Genomic DNA, 20,291 nt, shown 5'->3' on the forward strand with positions numbered 1-20,291 from the left:
GTCCGTAGTGGATGCTGGGAACTCCGTAAGGACCATGGGGAATAGCGGCTCCGCAGGAGACTGGGCACAAAAGTAAAGCTTTAGGACTACCTGGTGTGCACTGGCTCCTCCCCCTATGACCCTCCTCCAAGCCTCAGTTAGGATACTGTGCCCGGACGAGCGTACACAATAAGGAAGGATTTATGAATCCCGGGTAAGACTCATACCAGCCACACCGATCACACCGTACAACCTGTGATCTGAATCCAGTTAACAGCATGATAACAGAGGAGCCTCTGGAAAGATGGCTCACAACCACAATAACCCGATTTTTGTAACAATAACTATGTACAAGTATTGCAGACAATCCGCACTTGGGATGGGCGCCCAGCATCCACTACGGACTATGAGAAATAGAATTATCGGTAAGTAAATTCTTATTTTCTCTGACGTCCTAGTGGATGCTGGGAACTCCGTAAGGACCATGGGGATTATACCAAAGCTCCCAAACGGGCGGGAGAGTGCGGATGACTCTGCAGCACCGAATGAGAGAACTCCAGGTCCTCCTCAGCCAGGGTATCAAATTTGTAGAATTTAGCAAACGTGTTTGCCCCTGACCAAGTAGCTGCTCGGCAAAGTTGTAAAGCCGAGACCCCTCGGGCAGCCGCCCAAGATGAGCCCCTTTCCGTGTGGAATGGGCTTTTACAGATTTTGGCTGTGGCAGGCCTGCCACAGAATGTGCAAGCTGAATTGTGCTACAAATCCAACGAGCAATAGTCTGCTTAGAAGCAGGAGCACCCAGCTTGTTGGGTGCATACAGGATAAACAGCGAGTCAGATTTTCTGACTCCAGCCGTCCTGGAAACATATATTTTCAGGGCCCTGACTACGTCCAGCAACTTGGAGTCCTCCAAGTCCCTAGTAGCCGCAGGTACCACAATAGGCTGGTTCACGTGAAACGCTGAAAACACCTTAAGGAGAAATTGAGGATGAGTCCTCAATTCCGCCCTGTCTGGAAGATCAGATAAGGGCCTTTACAGGATAAAGCCCCCAATTCTGACACGCGCCTGGCCGAGGCCAGGGCCAACAACATGACCACTTTCCATGTGAGATATTTTAACTCCACAGACTCAAGTGGTTCAAACCAATGTGACTTTAGGAACTCCAAAACTACATTGAGATCCCAAGGTGCCACTGGAGGCACAAAAGGAGGCTGTATATGCAGTACCCCTTTTACAAAACGTCTGAACTTCAGGAACTGAAGTTAGTTCTTTCTGGAAGAAAATTGACAGGGCCGAAATTTGAACCTTGATGGCCCCAATTTTAGGCACATAGACACTCCTGTTTACAGGAAATGCAGGAATCGACCTAGTTGAAAATTCCTTCATCGGGGCCTTACTGGCCTCGCACCCCGCAACATATTTTCGCCAAATGCGGTGATAATGCTTTGCGGTTACATCCTTCCTGGCTTGATCAGGGTAGGGATGACTTCATCCGGAATGCCTTTTTCCTTCAGGATCCGGCGTTCAACCGCCCTGCCGTTAAACGCAGCCGCGGTAAGTCTCGGAATAGACAGGGTCCTTGCTGGAGCAGGTCCCTTCTTAGAGGTAGAGGCCACGGGTCCTCCGTGAGCATCTCTTGAAGTTCCGGGTACCAAGTCCTTCTTGGCCAATCCGGAGCCACGAGTATAGTTCTTACTCCCCTCCGTCTTATAATTCTCAGTACTTTTGGTATGAGAGGAAGAGGAGGGAACACATACACTGACTGGTACACCCACGGTGTTACCAGAGCGTCCACAGCTATTGCCTGAGGGTCCCTTGACCTGGCGCAATACCTGTCCAATTTTTTGTTTAGGCGGGACGCCATCATGTCCACCTTTGGTTTTTCCCAATGGTTTACAATCATGTGGAAGACTTCTGGGTGAAGTCCCCACTCTCCCGGGTGGAGGCCGTGCCTGCTGAGGAAGTCTGCTTCCCAGTTGTCCACTCCCGGAATGAATACTGCTGACAGTGCTATCCCATGATTTTCCGCCCAGCGAAGAATCCTTGCAGCTTCTGCCATTGACTGCTTCTTGTGCCACCCTGTCTGTTTACATGGGTGACTGCCGTGATGTTGTCCGACTGGATCAACACCGGCAGACCTTGAAGCAGAGGTCTTGCTAAGCTGAGAGCATTGTAAATAGCCCTTAGCTCCAGGATATTTATGTGAAATGATGTCTCCAGGCTTGACCATAAGCCCTGGAAATTTTTTTTTATTTTTTTTTCCCTGTGTGACTGCTCCCCAGCCTCGCAGGCTGGCATCCGTGGTCACCAGGACCCAGTCCTGAATGCCGACTCTGCGGCCCTCTAGAAGATGAGCACTCTGCAACCACCACAGGAGGGACACCCTTGTCCTTGGTGACCGGGTTATCCGCTGATGCATCTTAAGATGCGACCCGGACCATTTGTCCAGCAGGTCCCACTGGAAAGTTCTTGCGTGGAATCTGCCGAATGGCTTTGCTTCGTAGGAAGCTACCATTTTTTCCAGAACCCTTGTGCATTGATGCACTGAGACTTGGCTCGGTTTTAGGAGGTTCCTGACTAGCTCGGATAACTCCCTGGCTCTCTCCTCCGGGAGAAACACCTTTTTCTGAACTGTGTCCAGAATCATCCCTAGGAACAGAAGACGAGTCGTCGGAACCAGCTGCGATTTTGGAATATTGAGAATCCAATCGTGCTGTCGCAACACTACCTGAGATAGTGCTACACCGACCTCCAACTGTTCCCAGGATCTTACCCTTATCAGGAGATCGTCCAAGTAAGGGATAACTAAAACTCCCTTCCTTCGAAGGAGTATCATCATTTCGGCCATTACCTTGGTAAAGACCCGGGGTGCCGTGGACCATCCAAACGGCAGCGTCTGAAACTGATAGTGACAGTTCTGTACCACAAACCTGAGGTACCCTTGGTGAGAAGGGTAAATTTGGACATGAAGGTAAGCATCCTTGATGTCCAGAGACACCATGTAGTCCCCTTCTCTTGAATTTGAACCTCTGTATGTAAGTGTTCAAAGATTTTAGATTTAAAATCGGTCTCACCGAGCCGTCCGGCTTCGGTACCACAACAGTGTGGAGTAATACCCCTTTCCCTGTTGCAGGAGGGGTACCTTAATTATCACCTGCTGGGAATACAGCTTGTGAATGGCTTCCAACACTGCCTCCCTGTCTGCTTGTAAAGCCCCAGCGTCATGCTGAGGGCTTGGCAGAGGCGGGAGAGGGCTTCTGTTCCTGGGAACTGGCTGATTTCTGCAGCCGTTTCCCTCTCCCTCTGTCACGGGGCAGAAATGAGGAACCTTTTGCCCACGTGCCCTTATGGGAACGAAAGGACTGTGCCTGATAATACGGCGTCTTCTTATGTTGAGAGGCGACCTGGGGTAAAAAACGTGGATTTCCCAGCTGTTGCCGTGGCCACCAGGTCTGAAAGACCGACCCCAAATAACTCCTCCCCTTTATAAGGCAATACTTCCATATGCCATTTGGAATCCACATCACCTGACCACTGTCGTGTCCATAACCCTCTTCTGGCAGAAATGGACAGCGCACTTACTCTTGATGCCAGTCGGCAAATATCCCGCTGTGCATCACCCATATATAGAAATGCATCTTTTAAATGCTCTACAGGCAATAATATACTGTCCCTATCTAGGGTATCAATATTTTCAGTCAGGGAATCCGACCACGCCAACCCAGCACTGCACATCCAGGCTGAGGCGATTGCTGGTCGCAGTATAACACCAGTATGTGTGTAAATACATTTTAGGATACCCTCCTGCTTTCTATCAGCAGGATCCTTAAGGGCGGCCATCTCAGGAGAGGGTAGAGCCCTTGTTTTGACAAGCGTGTGAGCGCTTTATCCCCCCTAGGGGTTGTTTCCCAACGCACCCTAACCTCTGGCGGGAAAGGATATATGCCAATAACTTTTTTTTAGAAATTATCAGTTTTTTTTATCGGGGGAAACCCACGCTTCATCACACACCTCATTTAATTTCTCAGATTCAGGAAAACTACAGGTAGTTTTTCCTCACTGAACATAATACCCCTATTGGTGGTACTCGTATTATCAGAAATGTGTAAAACATTTTCCATTGCCTCAATTATGTAACGTGTGGCCCTACTGGAAGTCATATTTGTCTCTTCACCGTCGACACTGGAGTCAGTATCCGTGTCGACGTCTGTATTTGCCATCTGAGGTAACGGGCGCTTTAGAGCCCCTGACGGCCTATGAGACGTCTGGACAGGCACAAGCTGAGTAGCCGGCTGTCTCATGTCAATCACTGTCTTTTGTAAAGAGCTGACACTGTCATGTAATTCCTTCCAGCAGTTCATCCACTCAGGTGTCGACCCCCTAGGGGGTGACATCCCTATTACAGGCAATTTGCTCCGCCTCCACATCATTTTCCTCCTCATACATGTCGACACAAACGTACCGACACACAGCACACACACAGGGAATGCTCTGATAGAGGACAGGACCCCACTAGCCCTTTGGGGAGACAGAGGGAGAGTTTGCCAGCACACACCAGAGCGCTATATATATATACAGGGATAACCTTATATAAGTGTTTTCCCCTTATAGCTGCTGTATTGTTTATACTGCGCCTAATTAGTGCCCCCCTCTCTTTTTTAACCCTTTCTGTAGTGTAGTGACTGCAGGGGAGAGCCAGGGAGCTTCCCTCCAACGGAGCTGTGAGGGAAAATGGCGCCAGTGTGCTGAGGAGATAGGCTCCGCCCCTTTCTCGGCGGCCTTTTCTCCCGTTTTTCAGTGTAATCTGGCAGGGGTTAAAATTCATCCATATAGCCCTGGGGGCTATATGTGATGTATTTTCGCCAGCCAAGGTGTTTTCTCTATCGTCCTAGTGGATGCTGGGGTTCCTGAAAGGACCATGGGGGAATAGCGGCTCCGCAGGAGACAGGGCACAAAAAGTAAAGCTTTACGATCAGGTGGTGTGTACTGGCTCCTCCCCCTATGACCCTCCTCCAAGCCTCAGTTAGATTTTTGTGCCCGGCCGAGAAGGGTGAAATCTAGGTGGCTCTCCTAAAGAGCTGCTTAGAAAAGTTTAGCTTAGGTTTTTTATTTTACAGTGAGTCCTGCTGGCAACAGGATCACTGCAACGAGGGACTTAGGGGAGAAGAAGTGAACTCACCTGCGTGCAGGATGGATTGGCTTCTTGGCTACTGGACATCAGCTCCAGAGGGACGATCACAGGTACAGCCTGGATGGTCACCGGAGCCTTGCCGCCGGCCCCCTTGCAGATGCTGAAGTAAGAAGAGGTCCAGAATCGGCGGCAGAAGACTCCTCAGTCTTCTAAAGGTAGCGCACAGCACTGCAGCTGTGCGCCATTTTCCTCTCAGCACACTTCACACGGCAGTCACTGAGGGTGCAGGGCGCTGGGAGGGGGGCGCCCTGGGAGGCAAATGAAAACCTATTTTGGCTAAAAATACCTCACATATAGCCTCCGGAGGCTATATGGAGATATTTAACCCCTGCCAGAATCCGTTAAGAGCGGGAGACGAGGCCGCCGAAAAAGGGGCGGGGCCTATCTCCTCAGCACACAGCGCCATTTTCCCTCACAGAAAGGCTGGAGGGAAGGCTCCCAGGCTCTCCCCTGCACTGCACTACAGAAACAGGGTTAAAACAGAGAGGGGGGGCACTAATTTGGCGTTAGAAATATATAAAAAAGATGCTATAAGGGAAAACACTTATATAAGGTTGTCCCTATATAATTATAGCGTTTTTGGTGTGTGCTGGCAAACTCTCCCTCTGTCTCTCCAAAGGGCTAGTGGGTCCTGTCCTCTATCAGAGCATTCCCTGTGTGTGTGCTGTGTGTCGGTACGTGTGTGTCGACATGTATGAGGACGATGTTGGTGAGGAGGCGGAGCAATTGCCTGTAATGGTGATGTCACTCTCTAGGGAGTCGACACCGGAATGGATGGCTTATTTAGGGAATTACGTGATAATGTCAACACGCTGCAAGGTCGGTTGACGACATGAGACGGCCGACAAACAATTAGTACCGGTCCAGACGTCTCAAAAACACCGTCAGGGGTTTTAAAACGCCCGTTTACTTTAGTCGGTCGACACAGACACAGACAGGGACACTGAATCCAGTGTCGACGGTGAATAAACAAACGTATTCCTTATTAGGGCCACACGTTAAAGGCAATGAAGGAGGTGTTACATATTTCTGATACTACAAGTACCACAAAAGAGGGTATTATGTGGGATGTGAAAAAACTACCGTAGTTTTTCCTGAATCAGATAAATTAAATAAAGTGTGTGATGATGCGTGGGTTCCCCCCGATAGAAAATTAGGGGCGGTATACCCTTTCCCGCCAGAAGTTAGGGCGCGTTGGGAAACACCCCTTAGGGTGGCTAAGGCGCTCACACGCTTATCAAAACAAGTGGCGGTACCGTCTATAGATAGGGCCGTCCTCAAGGACCAGCTGACAGGAGGCTGGAAAATATCATAAAAAGTATATACACACATACTGGTGTTATACTGCGACCAGCGATCGCCTCAGCCTGGATGTGCAGAGCTGGGGTGGCTTGGTCGGATTCCCTGACTAAAAATATTGATACCCTTGACAGGGACAGTATTTTATTGACTATAGAGCATTTAAAGGATGCATTTCTATATATGCGAGATGCACAGAGGGATATTTGCACTCTGGCATCAAGAGTAAATGCGATGTCCATATATGCCAGAAGATGTTATGGACACGACAGTGGTCAGGTGATGCAGATTCCAAACGGCACAAAGGTGTATTGCCGTATAAAGGAAGAGGAGTTATTTGGGGTCGGTCCATCGGACCTGGTGGCCACGGCAACTGCTGGAAAATCCACCGTTTTTACCCTAAGTCACATCTCTGCAGAAAAAGACACCGTCTTTTCAGCCTCAGTCCTTTCGTCCCTATAAGATCATATCTGCCCAGGGATAGAGGAAAGGGAAGAAGACTGCAGCAGGCAGCCCATTCCCAGGAACAGAAGCGTTCCACCGCTTCTGACAAGTTCTCAGCATGGCGCTGAGACCGTACAGGACCCCTGGATCCTACAAGTAGTATCCCAGGGGTACAGATTGGAATGTCGAGACGTTTCCCCTTCGCAGGCTCCTGAAGTCTGCTTTACCAAGGTCTCCCTCCGACAAGGAGGCAGTATGGGAAAAAATTCACAAGCTGTATTCCCAGCAGGTGATAATTAAATTACCTCTCCTACTACAAGAAAAGGGGTATTATTCCACACTATATTGTGGTACTGAAGCCAGAAGGCTAGGTGAGACTTATTCTAAAAAATTTTTTGAACACTTACAAAGGTTCAAATCAAGATGGAGTCACTCAGAGCAGTGATAACGAACCAGGAAGAAGGGGACTATATAGTGTCCCGGGACATCAGGGATGCTTACCTCTATGTCCCAAATTTGCTCTTCTCACTAAGGGTACCTCAGGTTCGTGGTGCAGAACTGTCACTATCAGTTTCAGACGCTGCCGTTTGGATTGTCCACGGCACCCCGGGTCTTTACCAAGGTAATGGCCGAAATGATGATTCTTCTTCGAAGAAAAGGCGTCTTAATTATCCCTTACTTGGACGATCTCCTGATAAGGGCATAGTCCAGGGAACAGTTGGAGGTCGGAGTAGCACTATCTCGGATACTGCTACAACAGCACGGGTGGATTCTAAATATTCCAAAATCGCAGCTGATCCCGACGACACGTCTGCTGTGCCTAGGGATGATTCTGGACACAGTCCAGAAAAAGGTGTTTCTCCCGGAAGAGAAAGCCAGGGAGTTATCCGAGCTAGTCAGGAACCTCCTAAAAACAGTGCATCATTGCACAAGGGTCCTGGTAAAAATGGTGGCTTCCTACGAAGCAATTCCATTCGGCAGATTTCACGCAAGAACTTTTCAGTGGGATCTGCTGGACAAATGGTCCGGATCGCATCTTCAGATGCATCAGCGGATAACCCTATATCCAAGGACAAGGGTGTCTCTCCTGTGGTGGTTATAGAGTGCTCATCTTCTAGAGGGCCGCAGATTCGGCATTCAGGATTGGATGCTGGTGACCACGGAGTCCAGCCCGAGAGGCTGGGGTGCAGTCACACAAGGAAAAAATTTCCAGGGAGTGTGATCAAGTCTGGAGACTTTTCTCCACATAAATATACTGGAGCTAAGGGTAAATTTATAATGCTCTAAGCTTAGCAAGACCTCTGCTTCAAGGTCAGCCGGTATTGATCCAGTGGGAAAAACATCACGGCAGTCGCCCACGTAAACAGACAGGGCGACACAAGAAGCAGGAGGGCAATGGCAAAAACTGCAAGGACTTTTCGCTGGGCGGAAAATCATGTGATAGCACTGTCAGCAGTGTTTCATCCCGGGAATGGAAACTGGGAAGCAGACTTCCTCAGTAGGCACGACCTCCACCCGGGAGAGTGGAAACTTCATCGGGAAGTTTTTTCCACATGATTGTAAACCGTTGGGAAATACCAAAGGTGGACATGATGGCGTCCCGTCTGAACAAAAAACGGGACAGGTATTGCGCCAGGTCAAGAGACCCTCAGGCAATAGCTGTGGACGTTCTGGTAACACCGTGGGTGTACCAGTCGGTGTATGTGTTCCCTCCTCTGCTTCTCATACCTAAGGTGCTGAGAATTATAAGACGTAGAGGAGTAAGAACTATACTCATGGCTCCGGATTGGCCAAGAAGGACTTGGTACCCGGAACTTCAAGAGATGCTTACAGAGGTCTTATGGCCTCTGCTGCTAAGAAGGGATTTGCTTCAGCAAGTACCATGTCTGTTCCAAGACTTACCGCAGCTGCGTTTGTCGGCATGGCGGTGGAACGCCGGATCCTAAGGGAAAAAGGCATTCCGGAAGAGGTCATTCCTACCCTGGTCAAAGCCAGAAAGGAGGTGACCGCACAACATTATCACCACATGTGGCGAAAATATGTTGCGTGGTGTGAGGCCAGGATGGCCCCACAAAGAAATTTCAACTCGGTCGTTTCCTGCATTTCCTGCAAACAGGAGTGTATGGGCCGCAAATTGGGGTCCATTAAGGTTCAAATTTCGGCCCTGTCGATTTTCTTCCAGAAAGAATTGGCTTCAGTTCCTGAAGTCCAGAAGTTTGTCAAGGGAGTATTGCATATACAACCCCCTTTTGTGCCTCCAGTGGCACTGTGGGATCTCAACGTAGTTCTGGGATTCCTCAAATCACATTGGTTTAAAACCAGTCAAATCTGTGGATTTGAAGCATCTCACATGAAAAGTGACCATGCTCTTGGCCCTGGCCTGTACCAGGCGAGTGTCAAATTGGTGGTTTTTTCTCAAAAAAGCCCATATCTGTTTGTCCATTCGGACAGGGCAGAGCTGCGGACTCGTCCCCAGTTCTCTCCCTAAGGTGGTGTCAGTGTTTCACCTGAACCAGCTTATTGTGGTGCCTTGCACCTACTAGGGACTTGGAGGACTCCAAGTTGCTAGATGTTGTCAGGGCCCTGAAAATATGTTCCAGGACGGCTGGAGTCAGGAAAACTGACTTGCTGTTATCCTGTATGCACCCAACAAACTGGGTGCTCTTGCTTCTAAGCAGACTATTGCTAGTTGGATGTGTAATACAATTCAGCTTGCACATTCTGTGGCAGGCCTGCCACAGCCAAAATATGTAAATGCCCATTCCACAAGGAAGGTGGGCTCATCTTGGGCGGCTGCCCGAGGGGTCTCGGCTTTACAACTTTGCCGAGCGGTTATTTAGTCAGGGGCAAACACGTTTGTAAAATCCTACAAATTTGATACCCTGGCTAAGGAGGACCTGGAGTTCTCTCATTCGGTGCTGCAGAGTCATCCGCACTCTCCCGCCCGTTTGGGAGCTTTGGTATTATCCCCATGGTCCTTTCAGGAACCCCAGCATCCACTAGGACGATAGAGAAAATAAGAATTTACTTACCGATAATTCTATTTCTCGGAGTCCGTAGTGGATGCTGGGCGCCCATCCCAAGTGCGGATTGTCTGCAATACTTGTACATAGTTACAAAAATCGGGTTATTATTGTTGTGAGCCATCTTTTCAGAGGCTCCGCTGTTATCATACTGTTAACTGGGTTCAGATCACAGGTTGTACAGTGTGATTGGTGTGGCTGGTATGAGTCTTACCCGGGATTCAAAATCCTTCCTTATTGTGTACGCTCGTCCGGGCACAGTACCTAACTGAGGCTTGGAGGAGGGTCATAGGGGGAGGAGCCAGTACACACCACCTGATCGTAAAGCTTTACTTTTTGTGCCCTGTCTCCTGCGGAGCCGCTATTCCCCCATGGTCCTTTCAGGAACCCCAGCATCCACTACGGACTCCGAGAAATAGAATTATCGGTAAGTAAATTCTTATTTTTATTGCTGCTCAGGGCGCCCCCCCATAGCGCCCTGCACCCTCAGTGACCGAAGTGTGAAGTGTGCTGAGGAGCAATGGCGCACAGCTGCAGTGCTGTGCGCTACCTTGGTGAAGACAGGATGTCTTCTGCCGCCGATTTTCCGGACCTCTTCTTGCTTCTGGCTCTGTAAGGGGGCCGGCGGCGCGGCGCGGCTCTGGGACCGGACTCCATGGCTGGGCCTGTGTTCGATCCCTTTGGAGCTAATGGTGTCCAGTAGCCTAAGAAGCCCAATCCACTCTGCACGCAGGTGAGTTCGCTTCTTCTCCCCTTAGTCCCTCGATGCAGTGAGCCTGTTGCCAGCAGGTCTCACTGAAAATAAAAAACCTAAAATTTACTTTTCACTAAGCAGCTCAGGAGAGCCCCTAGTGTGCACCCTTCTCGTTCGGGCACAAAAATCTAACTGAGGCTTGGAGGAGGGTCATAGGGGGAGGAGCCAGTGCACACCAGGTAGTCCTAAAGCTTTACGTTTGTGCCCAGTCTCCTGCGGAGCCGCTATTCCCCATGGTCCTTACGGAGTTCCCAGCATCCACTAGGACGTCAGAGAAATATAAATAAAAACATAAATGCAGAAAATAAAACAAACAGATGCATTGTAAAGTTAATACATTTGCAACACATTACATAAATATGTTAATTAGCACTTTAGCTGGATTGATGAACAGCTGTAAGATTAAAATGAGATGGTACATGTATGAGCATGTCCTGCATAGCTGAAAGCATTTCATCATAATGTACTGGGGACTCGGGGAGCCTGTGCCGCCGGGACGGTGGGAAGGAGTAGTGACTGTGCACCACACCATAACACAGAAAGTCTCCTGTTTTCCAGCATTCCTTACACTCTTCTGTTAATAAATATTCATGTATAGCAAAGAGCTGCACCTTATATACGCACCTTATATACACACAGTGAACACTGAAAACAGGGAAATTTCCAAATGCTACAGGTCCCAGGGGGTAAATCCTTACTTCGGACACTAGAAATAAGTGGCAGTAGGCGCCTAGGTTTTTACTCTTACAATAAATATATTGCCTTTAATCATTTCCATATCAGTATGAAAGTTGCTGCATCTCATTACTCACCGGCTGTCTCCTTTTCGTCAGACATGATTGTTGTCTCTGGTTACCGTGACGACGCGACCTCAACGTACAGTATGCGGGATATGCTACCGCCATCTTGAAAACGGTATAATGCCCTAACAAGAGTAGCCGAGCTCATCCCCGATGTTACCGCTGTAACAAAAGTTGCGTACTTGCACTGTATGAGTATCGCGATGAACACAATACTTTACAATCTCTTACTGTATCTGCCCTTGCTGTATCTACCACTAGTTGATATTATATAGATCATGATGACAGATGAAAAAGATGAAAGTGTTACAGTCAAATAATAATAATAATAATAATAATAATAATATTATTATTATTATTATTGTTCCACCTTATAATGCAACATGAATGATGCATGTAATATGAGAATGCCAGTAATGAATCTTCTACCGGCAGTCATTTCACCCTTTGTGCTGATGCTTGGCTGCCTTTCTGTACTAAGGACAGCCTGTGAAATTATATGTCCTCATCCGTCTCTCTCTGCCAATTGTTCCTACATTCTGTTTCTGGACCATCTGTCATTGTAAACCTACCTTCTGACCCGAGGCTCCCCCACACTATTGCACTCTAATTAAATGAATTACAATAATGTTACACAAATAACAATGTGATAACCTGCATGTATAATTAACATAAAAGAAAAACCTAATTAAAAATATTCTAAATCAGTGGTTGCCTCTTAATAATTATCATTTAGCGACGCTACGAATTCCACAGTCCACAAACATACTGGTGGGGCAATCGGATTCTGCCAAAAGGAGCCCTAGTGATTCTTAGTGTGCTCGTGTGGTAATGAATATAGATAGTAGGCTATTATTGCTGTACTGTGTAGTATATAATTGGCAAATAAATACAGGTTAGCAACAAACAAAGGGCAAACAATAGCAATACAGGGCTCAAACAAGTGGGACAATCTGATTTTCCACATATAGCAAGATTTGCGTGGTGTGTGTGTGCGTATGTATGTATGTATGTATGTATATATATATATATATATATTAACTGAATACCCGTGTTTCGCTACGGAATTGAAAGAATAATGCCAATCTTTGTCAGGTCACATCTCTGGGCTTCCCCGGATAGTTGCTGTCAAAATGCTGGTGCTGAGGGGAATAATCTGCCTCCTTCTCTGCCCCGTCACGCCTCTGATGCTGCCCTGCTCAGTGCTGTAAACACTGGGACGACAGGCCAAGCTCAGCCCGCTGTTTGTTAAATTTGTAAAGTTTGCAGGCTGACTCTATTTCAAAGGGCCCTAGGCAGTGGCGTAACTAGAAATTTTTCTCCCCCAAGCCAAAAAATCCTTTGGCGCCCCCCCCCCATACCCCCCGTAATTGGCACTAGCAAAGGTAGAAAAATGGGGTGTGGCTTTGTCGAAATGGGCGTGGCTTTGCATGGAGGGCGTGGCATTGCAGGAAAAGACTACCTTATACCCCAGTTTTGCAACCTGCACGCCCAGACGTTGGCCACCACAGGAAAGAAAAATAATTCTGATTCATGCCCCTTACATTATTTGTCATTTTTCCTCCTTATAGTAATGCCCAGTATACATTATTCCACATACTGCAATGGCCCTTAGACATTATTCCACACACAATAATGCACATGACACAATATGCACACACTGTAATGCCCCAGACACATTATGCCACACACCGTAATGCCTGTGACACATTATGACAGGAATCGCAATGCCCGTTATACATTATGCTACACACTGCAATGCCCCTGATACATTATAGCACATACAATGTCTGTGACACAGTATGACACACACCACAATGATCCTGAGACATTATACCACATACCACAATGCCCGTGATATAGTATACAACACACCGTAATGCCTGATACATTATGACACACACCGTAATGCCCATTACACATTAAGTTCTACAGTAAGGCTTCTAATTACTTTTAAATTACCTGCTCGTTGCCAGGGGTTTCATGCTCTTGGTTCCATGCACGGTGCCAGGGGTTTTCATGCTCAGGGTGTCATGCTCATTGCCAGGGGTTTCATGCACTGGGTGTCATGCTCGTTGCTAGGGGGTAGTGCTTGTTGCTAGGGCCATGCTTCCAGTGCCACATATGCCCCCAGTGCCAGATATTCCCCCACAGTGCCAGGTATATGCCCCTAGTGCCAGATATTCCCCCACAGTGCCAGGTACATGCCCCCAGTGCCACATATACCCCCTCAGTGCCTGCTCCCCCCAGTGCCAAATATTCCCCCACAGTGCCAGGTATATGCCCCCAGTGCCAGATATTCCCCCACAGTGCCAGGTATATGCCTCCAGTGCCAGATCTTCCCCCCACAGTGCCAGGTATATGCCCCCAGTGCCAGATCTGCCCCCACAGTGCCAGGTATATGCCCCCAGTGCCAGATCTGCCCCCACAGTGCCAGGTATATGCCCGCAGTGCCAGGTATATGCCCCAAGTGCCTGCTCCCCCCCCATGTGTTGGAGGGACACGGAGCGCATCGCGCGTCTCTCCTGCGTCCCTCCTGGCTCTCCCCCCGGCTGGTCTAATAAAGGAAGTGCCGGTTCGTGAGCCAATCAGAGCTCACGAACGGCACTTCCTTAGACCGGCCGGGGGAGAGCCAGGGAGGGACACAGGAGAGACGCGCGATGTGCGTTCCGTGTCCCTCCAACACAGCAGGGAGGGAGAGGAGACCGCAGATTGACATGCGGACGCTCGTCCGCATGTCAATCTGTTCTAAGTCAGTGGCTCCCCCGCAGCCCCTCGCCCCCAAGCCACCGCGAGGACTGCGGGGGCAGTAGTTACGCCACTGGCCCTAGGTCTCCTTGCTTAGCTTCTCGTTCTCCCTAGGGCTCCGCGTTTGAGGTAAAACGGTAAAGATTTTTGCACAACACTTAAGGTCACCGGGAGAGCTGTTGGTACCATTTACACAGCAGATAAGCAGTTGCTGACTATCAAACTTTCCAGGAACAGATCATTGTGTCCTCCGTCCTCCGTGACTTGGTAGCACCGGCACCAGAGGCGGAACTACCGGCAGTGCAAGCAGTGCGTTGCACTGGGGCCCGCCTCTGTCCAGGGGCCCAAGCATGTAATGAGTCAAACTGACTCATTACATGCCGCTGTGCGCTGCGGGCAACCGCTGCCCGCAGCGCACAGCCGCCCGGAGAGGAGCAGCGGCACGGACGGGGGAAGGAGGAGGAGGGAGGTGAAGGAGGGAGCCGCAGCAGCGCTTTGTTACTGGTGGAGGCGCTGCTGCTGCTGCCCCTCTGCTTCACTATAGGCTGTCTTCCGAGAACAGCCTATAGTGAAGCAGAGGGGCAGCAGCAGCAGCGCCTCCACCAGTAACAAAGCGCTGCTGCGGCTCCCTCCTTCACCTCCGTCCTCCTCCTTCTCTCCAGCCCGGGAATCGTCTGACGCTGCACCGAGGAGCCTGAGCCAGCGGAGAGGGTAAGTATAATTCTTCTTTCTTTCTTTCTTTCTTTCTTTCTTTCTTTCTTTCTTTCTTTCTTTCTTTCTTTCTTTCTTTCTTTCTCTTTCTTTCTTTCTTTCTTTCTCTTTCTTTCTTTCTTTCTTTCTTTGTTGGGACTGCCTGCCGCTATGTGTAAAAATGGGGGACTGCCTGCCGCTATGTGTAAAAATGGGGGACTGCCTGCCGCTATGTGTAAAAAGGGGGAATCTGCCTGCCGCAATGTGTAAAAAGGGGGAATCTGCCTGCCGCAATGTGTAAAAAGGGGGAATCTGCCTGCCGCTATGTGTAAAACTGGGGAATCTGCCTGCCGCAATGTGTAAAAATGGGGAATCTGCCTGCCGCAATGTGTAAAAATGGGGAATCTGCCTGCCGCAATGTGTAAAAAGGGGGGACTGCCTGACGTAATGTGTAAAAATGGGGAATCTGCCTGCCACTATGTGTAAAAAGGGGGAATCTGCCTACCGCAATGTGTAAAAAGGGGGGACTGCCTGCCGCTATGTGTAAAAATGGGGAATCTGCCTGCCGCTATGTGTAAAAAGGGGGAATCTGCCTGCCGTAATGTGTAAAAAGGGGGAATCTGCCTGCCGTAATGTGTAACAAGGGCACGCTGTCTGCCGTTATGTGTAAAAAGGGGACGCTGTCTGCCGTTATGTGTAAAAAATGTACGCTGTTTGCCGTAATGTGTAAAAAGGGGACGCTGTCTGCCGCTATGTTTAACAAGGGCACGCTGTCTGCCGTTATGTGTAAAAAGTGTACGCTGTCTGCCGCTATGTTTAACAAGGGCACGCTGTCTGCCGCTATGTGTAACAAGGGCACACTGTCTGCCGTTATGTGTAAAAAGGGGACGCTGTCTGCCGTTATGTGTAAAAAGTGCACGCTGTCTGCCGTTATGTGTAAAAAGAGGAATCTGTCCGCTGTAAGGTGTAAAAGGGTCTCTACCTGGTGTAGTGGTGCTACTGTGCGGCGTAATTTGAAGAATGGAGACTACTGTGCACCGTTCTATGAATTGGTATTATTTTGTGGCCACACCCCTTCCCCACGAAGCCACGCCACTATGTATTTTTGCACGCGCCGTAGGCACGCACTGCCCCTGTTTTGCATGCAGGGGTGGGGCTCCGATGCCGTTTCTTGCACACAGTGCTAAAATGTCTAGTTATGGCACTGTTGCTAGGTATCCATTTCTCTGGCCCTGAGCAGGTCCCCCTCACCAGATCCTCTCCAGGGGTGAGGGGGTGGACTTGGATGGGATGTGTGTGTGTGTGTGTGTGTGTGTGTGTGTGTGTGTGTGTGTGTGTGTGTGTGTGGGGGGGCATTTTGTCGCACCTGGGCCCACCGCTCGCTAGTTCCGCCACTGACCGGCACCATGACTCTCCTTTGTGAGGGGGACATTTCCAATAATCATCTCACCCCTTTTAACCCCTATGTGTGTGGAATTTTGAAAAAAGCCTTCTTAGTGGGTGCCTGCGTCACAACGGCAAGCTCCTGTCCAAATGTCCCTATGGTTCAGGAGATTTTGTGATGAGTCAGTGGTATATGCTATATATACTACCTTTTTGTCCACGACTACGCCCGCACGGAAATCTTACCGCAATAAGACTATTTTCATTGCGCTCATTTTCAAATTTAAGTTTACTACCCCTTCTCACCCCCCATGCTGATGGGGGCTGAACTTGGACTGAAACGGCATTGGGAGTCTCACTAATGATCTCAGCGACCCTGAAAGGTATGGATTTTTACATGTCACCCCCTTCCCACTCCCACCCCTAGGGGTGCTAGAGGTGTCTTACCATATATATATATATATATATATATATATATATATATTGTCGAAGTCAAAAATATTACATACACACCACATACAAACTTTTCACACAGACAAGCCACAAAGATATATTCAACACATATTTCATACCACACATAAAGTAAACATGTCAAGCACCAGACATTATAATGTATTTATATAAGAGAGTTATAACATCAGATATATATGTATTATTGGAACGGAACAAGATAAACATGTCATGCTTGGAGTCAAAATGATCAAGGGAATGAGTGTGTTAATTTGACAGCTGTGGTTAGATTGTAGCACATTGCAGCGATTAGTTATGATTACATGTATGAAATCTAAAGTCACTCTTATTAGAACAAAGACAGCATGTGTGCAGCAGAAACCAGTGGCTAATCCCTATGATGTCATCTCCAAGGCTGGACGTTGCTTGCATATGAACTGACCAATAACACATCATGAATGAGAGATCACCCTCCCCTGGACCAATAACCGAAGACTCAGTCCCAGATATGTACTTCCCCCAATACACAGTATATAGGCAGTTTCTAGGACTTAGAGAGTTAGTTGCTGTTGCTTGCTGAGAGGGAGAGATGGAGGAAATGTTCTATGGGAAAAGGTAATGTATGTATGCTGGCTGTAATTGATCCTAATGTAGCTACAACTGCTGTTAGTGTAATTGTAACTCTGTAACCATATTTATATATATATATTATAACTGAATGATATATATTGCACATGTGATATATTGTATACATACCCTTTTAATATCAAATATATATATCTCTGAGCGTTGGACCTCAATCTACAATGTGTGCGAGTACTTGTTTTCTCTTAAGGGATGTAGTGTTTGCGACGTACAGCGCACTTTTATCGTATATGGTAATAAGATGCGCCTTGCGTCTGCAGCATATATTAATGCTGGCATTTTAAATATTTATTAGAAATAATCTGTACTTCTCAGTTGGGGGCTGCGTCCGCGATATCACGTACTTAATGATGCGCTGTACAGATGCTGCTGTGGTCTACCAGCTAAAGATGGACGTATCTAGATGCTGCTGAACTGCATGCCATTTGTTTTTTTGTGTTATCAGTAAGGCGCTGATATGAAATTCAAGGGACAATATATTTCTTTGTTGTGAGTGTGACAAAAAAACGCACAATATTTGAAATGCTACAGCGGATTTTTATTGTTGCTAAACAAAGTTCAAATAAGTCATATAGTGTTTGATTCAGATTGGATTGTTTATCTGTTACGTAAATTTAAAGAGCATTTAAAAGTTGGTGCATAGCTATGATATAGCTGTGTTAGCATGCTGCATCCTATTCGCATACTGCTAACATATGCCTAAAGTAGCAAAGCTTTGTTCGCACTGAAAAAAACGTGTGGAAGCGTTGTTACCATGCAGTGGGAATTGTCTATTAGGGCAACTTCAAGTGCTTGTATAAATTGAGATTTATTTGTGACAAAAGAGCTAGCCGCATGGTATTCTGGCCGCATGGTGTGACCACCATTTTGTCCATGCACATGGCTTGGGAAAGGGGGAGGAGCCATGGCCATTTTAGGTAAAGTCACTCTCTATCCACTTAGCTAACAGCTGACTTTCAGTTTAGTTAAACAATCTGTTTCCTTTGTCACAAATAAACAATATATATGTACAAATCCAACACCATTTAAAAGCTACCAATGAATTTAACTAACCCATGCCATAGTCAATTACAAATAGTGTTTCAATTGGACCTAGTGAGAGTTAATAGTGAGATGAATACTTGATGTAAGAATTACACACAGATATAAAAAGTTTTTTTTTTCTCCAGGATTTGTTAACCCTCAATTGAAATGTTAATGAACCTGTTCAACCACTTTGGTACAACAAGCATGTGAACATCTGTTGATATGCAAATTAGAGGCTCTGTAGAAGCTGCATTCATTCAGTATGTGTGTACGAATACATGTGCTGTGTGGGGGTTCTATGAGAGTCAAGTGGTGTGTGTGTGTGTATATATATATATATATATATATATAAAATATAAAATGTGTATATTTATATCAGTGTATGTTCTGCAAGATAGCTATCCAATCTGAATCATAGCATTTAAATTATAGTCAATAGTCATTATAGATCTGCATAGAATCAGATACATTTATTTGTTATACATTTTCTGTATTTCTTTAAGTGGGTAATTGTAAAAACACAAAACGCAGTTCCGGCCTAAAAGTTTAGGTAGCACTCAAAGGAGGATTACCCTTGTGGGTGACTTCCAGCGGGTGTGAGGAACAAAGGTGTATTGTGTAGTGAGCAGTAGAATTTTGCTTACATTGATCGTGATACGTGTGGAATATTTAGGTGCGAACACACGGCATACACAGGGTATGGTAGAAAAAGTACGTGAGGTGAGTGTACAAAAACGCGCACGTGGTGCGAGAACACGCACGGTTACGTGGTTACGCATGGTTGCGTAAAATAGCGAGTACACTTTTCTTTTATCCACACAATAGAAGTTCAATTTAAGGTGGGATAGAATACATAGTTTAACATTAACACAGGGGTGGCCAAAAGGTAGATCGAGATCTACCAGTAGCTCGCGGAGCATCCACCGGTAGATCACGACCAACTTAACTAAACTTAACCAGTTCCCAGTAGTGCAGCGCATCGGTGACATCATGATATCACCTGTGCACTGGGAAGAGCCCACTGCCGCTGCTTCTCTTCCTTCGACTGCCTGGCCTGCCTGTCGTGGCATGCTGCCATAGTCAGCTGCTGTTCTGCCTGCCTGGTAGGTAGTATTTGGCAGTGTTATTAAAGTGTTATATGGGTGAGAAGGGAGGGAGGAGGAGCGGGGGCCGAGACAATTTAATATATGTTTTCATTTTTTTGTGGGGGATTTTTTGTTTTTACTTGTATGGGGCAATATATTATTACTACTGTGTGGGGGCAATGCATTTTTACTACTGTGTGGGGGCCAATGTGTTTTTACTCCTGTGTGGGGGCCAGTGTGTTTTTACTCCTGTGTGGGGGCCAGTGTGTTTTTACTCCTGCGTGGGGGCCAGTGTGTTGGCTCCTGCGTGGGGGTCAGTGTGTTTTTACTCCTGCATGGGGGTCAGCGTGTTTTTACTCCTGTGTGGGGGTCAGTGTGTTTTAACTCCTGTGTGGGGGGTCAGTGTGTATTTTCTCCTGTGTGGGGGTCAGTGTGTATTTACTCCTGTGTAGGGGTCAGTGTATTTTTACTACTGTGTGGGGGTCAGTGTGTTTTTACTACTGTGTGGATGCCAATGTGTTTTTACTCCTGTGTGGGGGCCAATGTATTTTTACTCCTGTGTGAGGGTCAGTGTGTTTTTACTCCTGTGTGAGGGTCAGTGTGTTTTTACTCCTGTGCGGGAGTCAGTGTGTTTTTATTCCTGTGGGGGCATCAGTATGTATTTACTCTTGTGTAGGGGTCAGTGTGTTTTTACTACTGTGTGGGGGCAAATGTGTTTTTACTACTGTGTGGGGGTCAATGTGTTTGAAGTTTTTACCTGTGGGGGTCCAATT

General features: G+C 47.5%; 1 protein-coding gene across 2 annotated transcripts in view; it reads right to left on the minus strand.

Annotated features, from left to right (window-relative positions):
• EFCAB2 (EF-hand calcium binding domain 2) overlaps positions 1–11,611 on the minus strand; it is a 212,103-nt gene extending 200,492 nt beyond the window's left edge. The window contains exon 1 of one of the 2 annotated variants that reach the window (XM_063919764.1): positions 11,504–11,611. In XM_063919764.1, the coding sequence (XP_063775834.1) occupies positions 11,504–11,528 (25 nt within the window). In that variant the 5' untranslated portion in view covers positions 11,529–11,611. Of the gene's footprint in view, positions 1–11,315; positions 11,389–11,503 lie in introns of those variants that run through there. The other variant, XM_063919766.1, reaches the window with a different exon arrangement.
• Positions 11,612–20,291: the final 8,680 nt, after the last annotated feature.

Source organism: Pseudophryne corroboree, chromosome 4 (assembly GCF_028390025.1).
Source record: "Pseudophryne corroboree isolate aPseCor3 chromosome 4, aPseCor3.hap2, whole genome shotgun sequence".
Lineage (NCBI taxonomy): Eukaryota > Metazoa > Chordata > Amphibia > Anura > Myobatrachidae > Pseudophryne > Pseudophryne corroboree.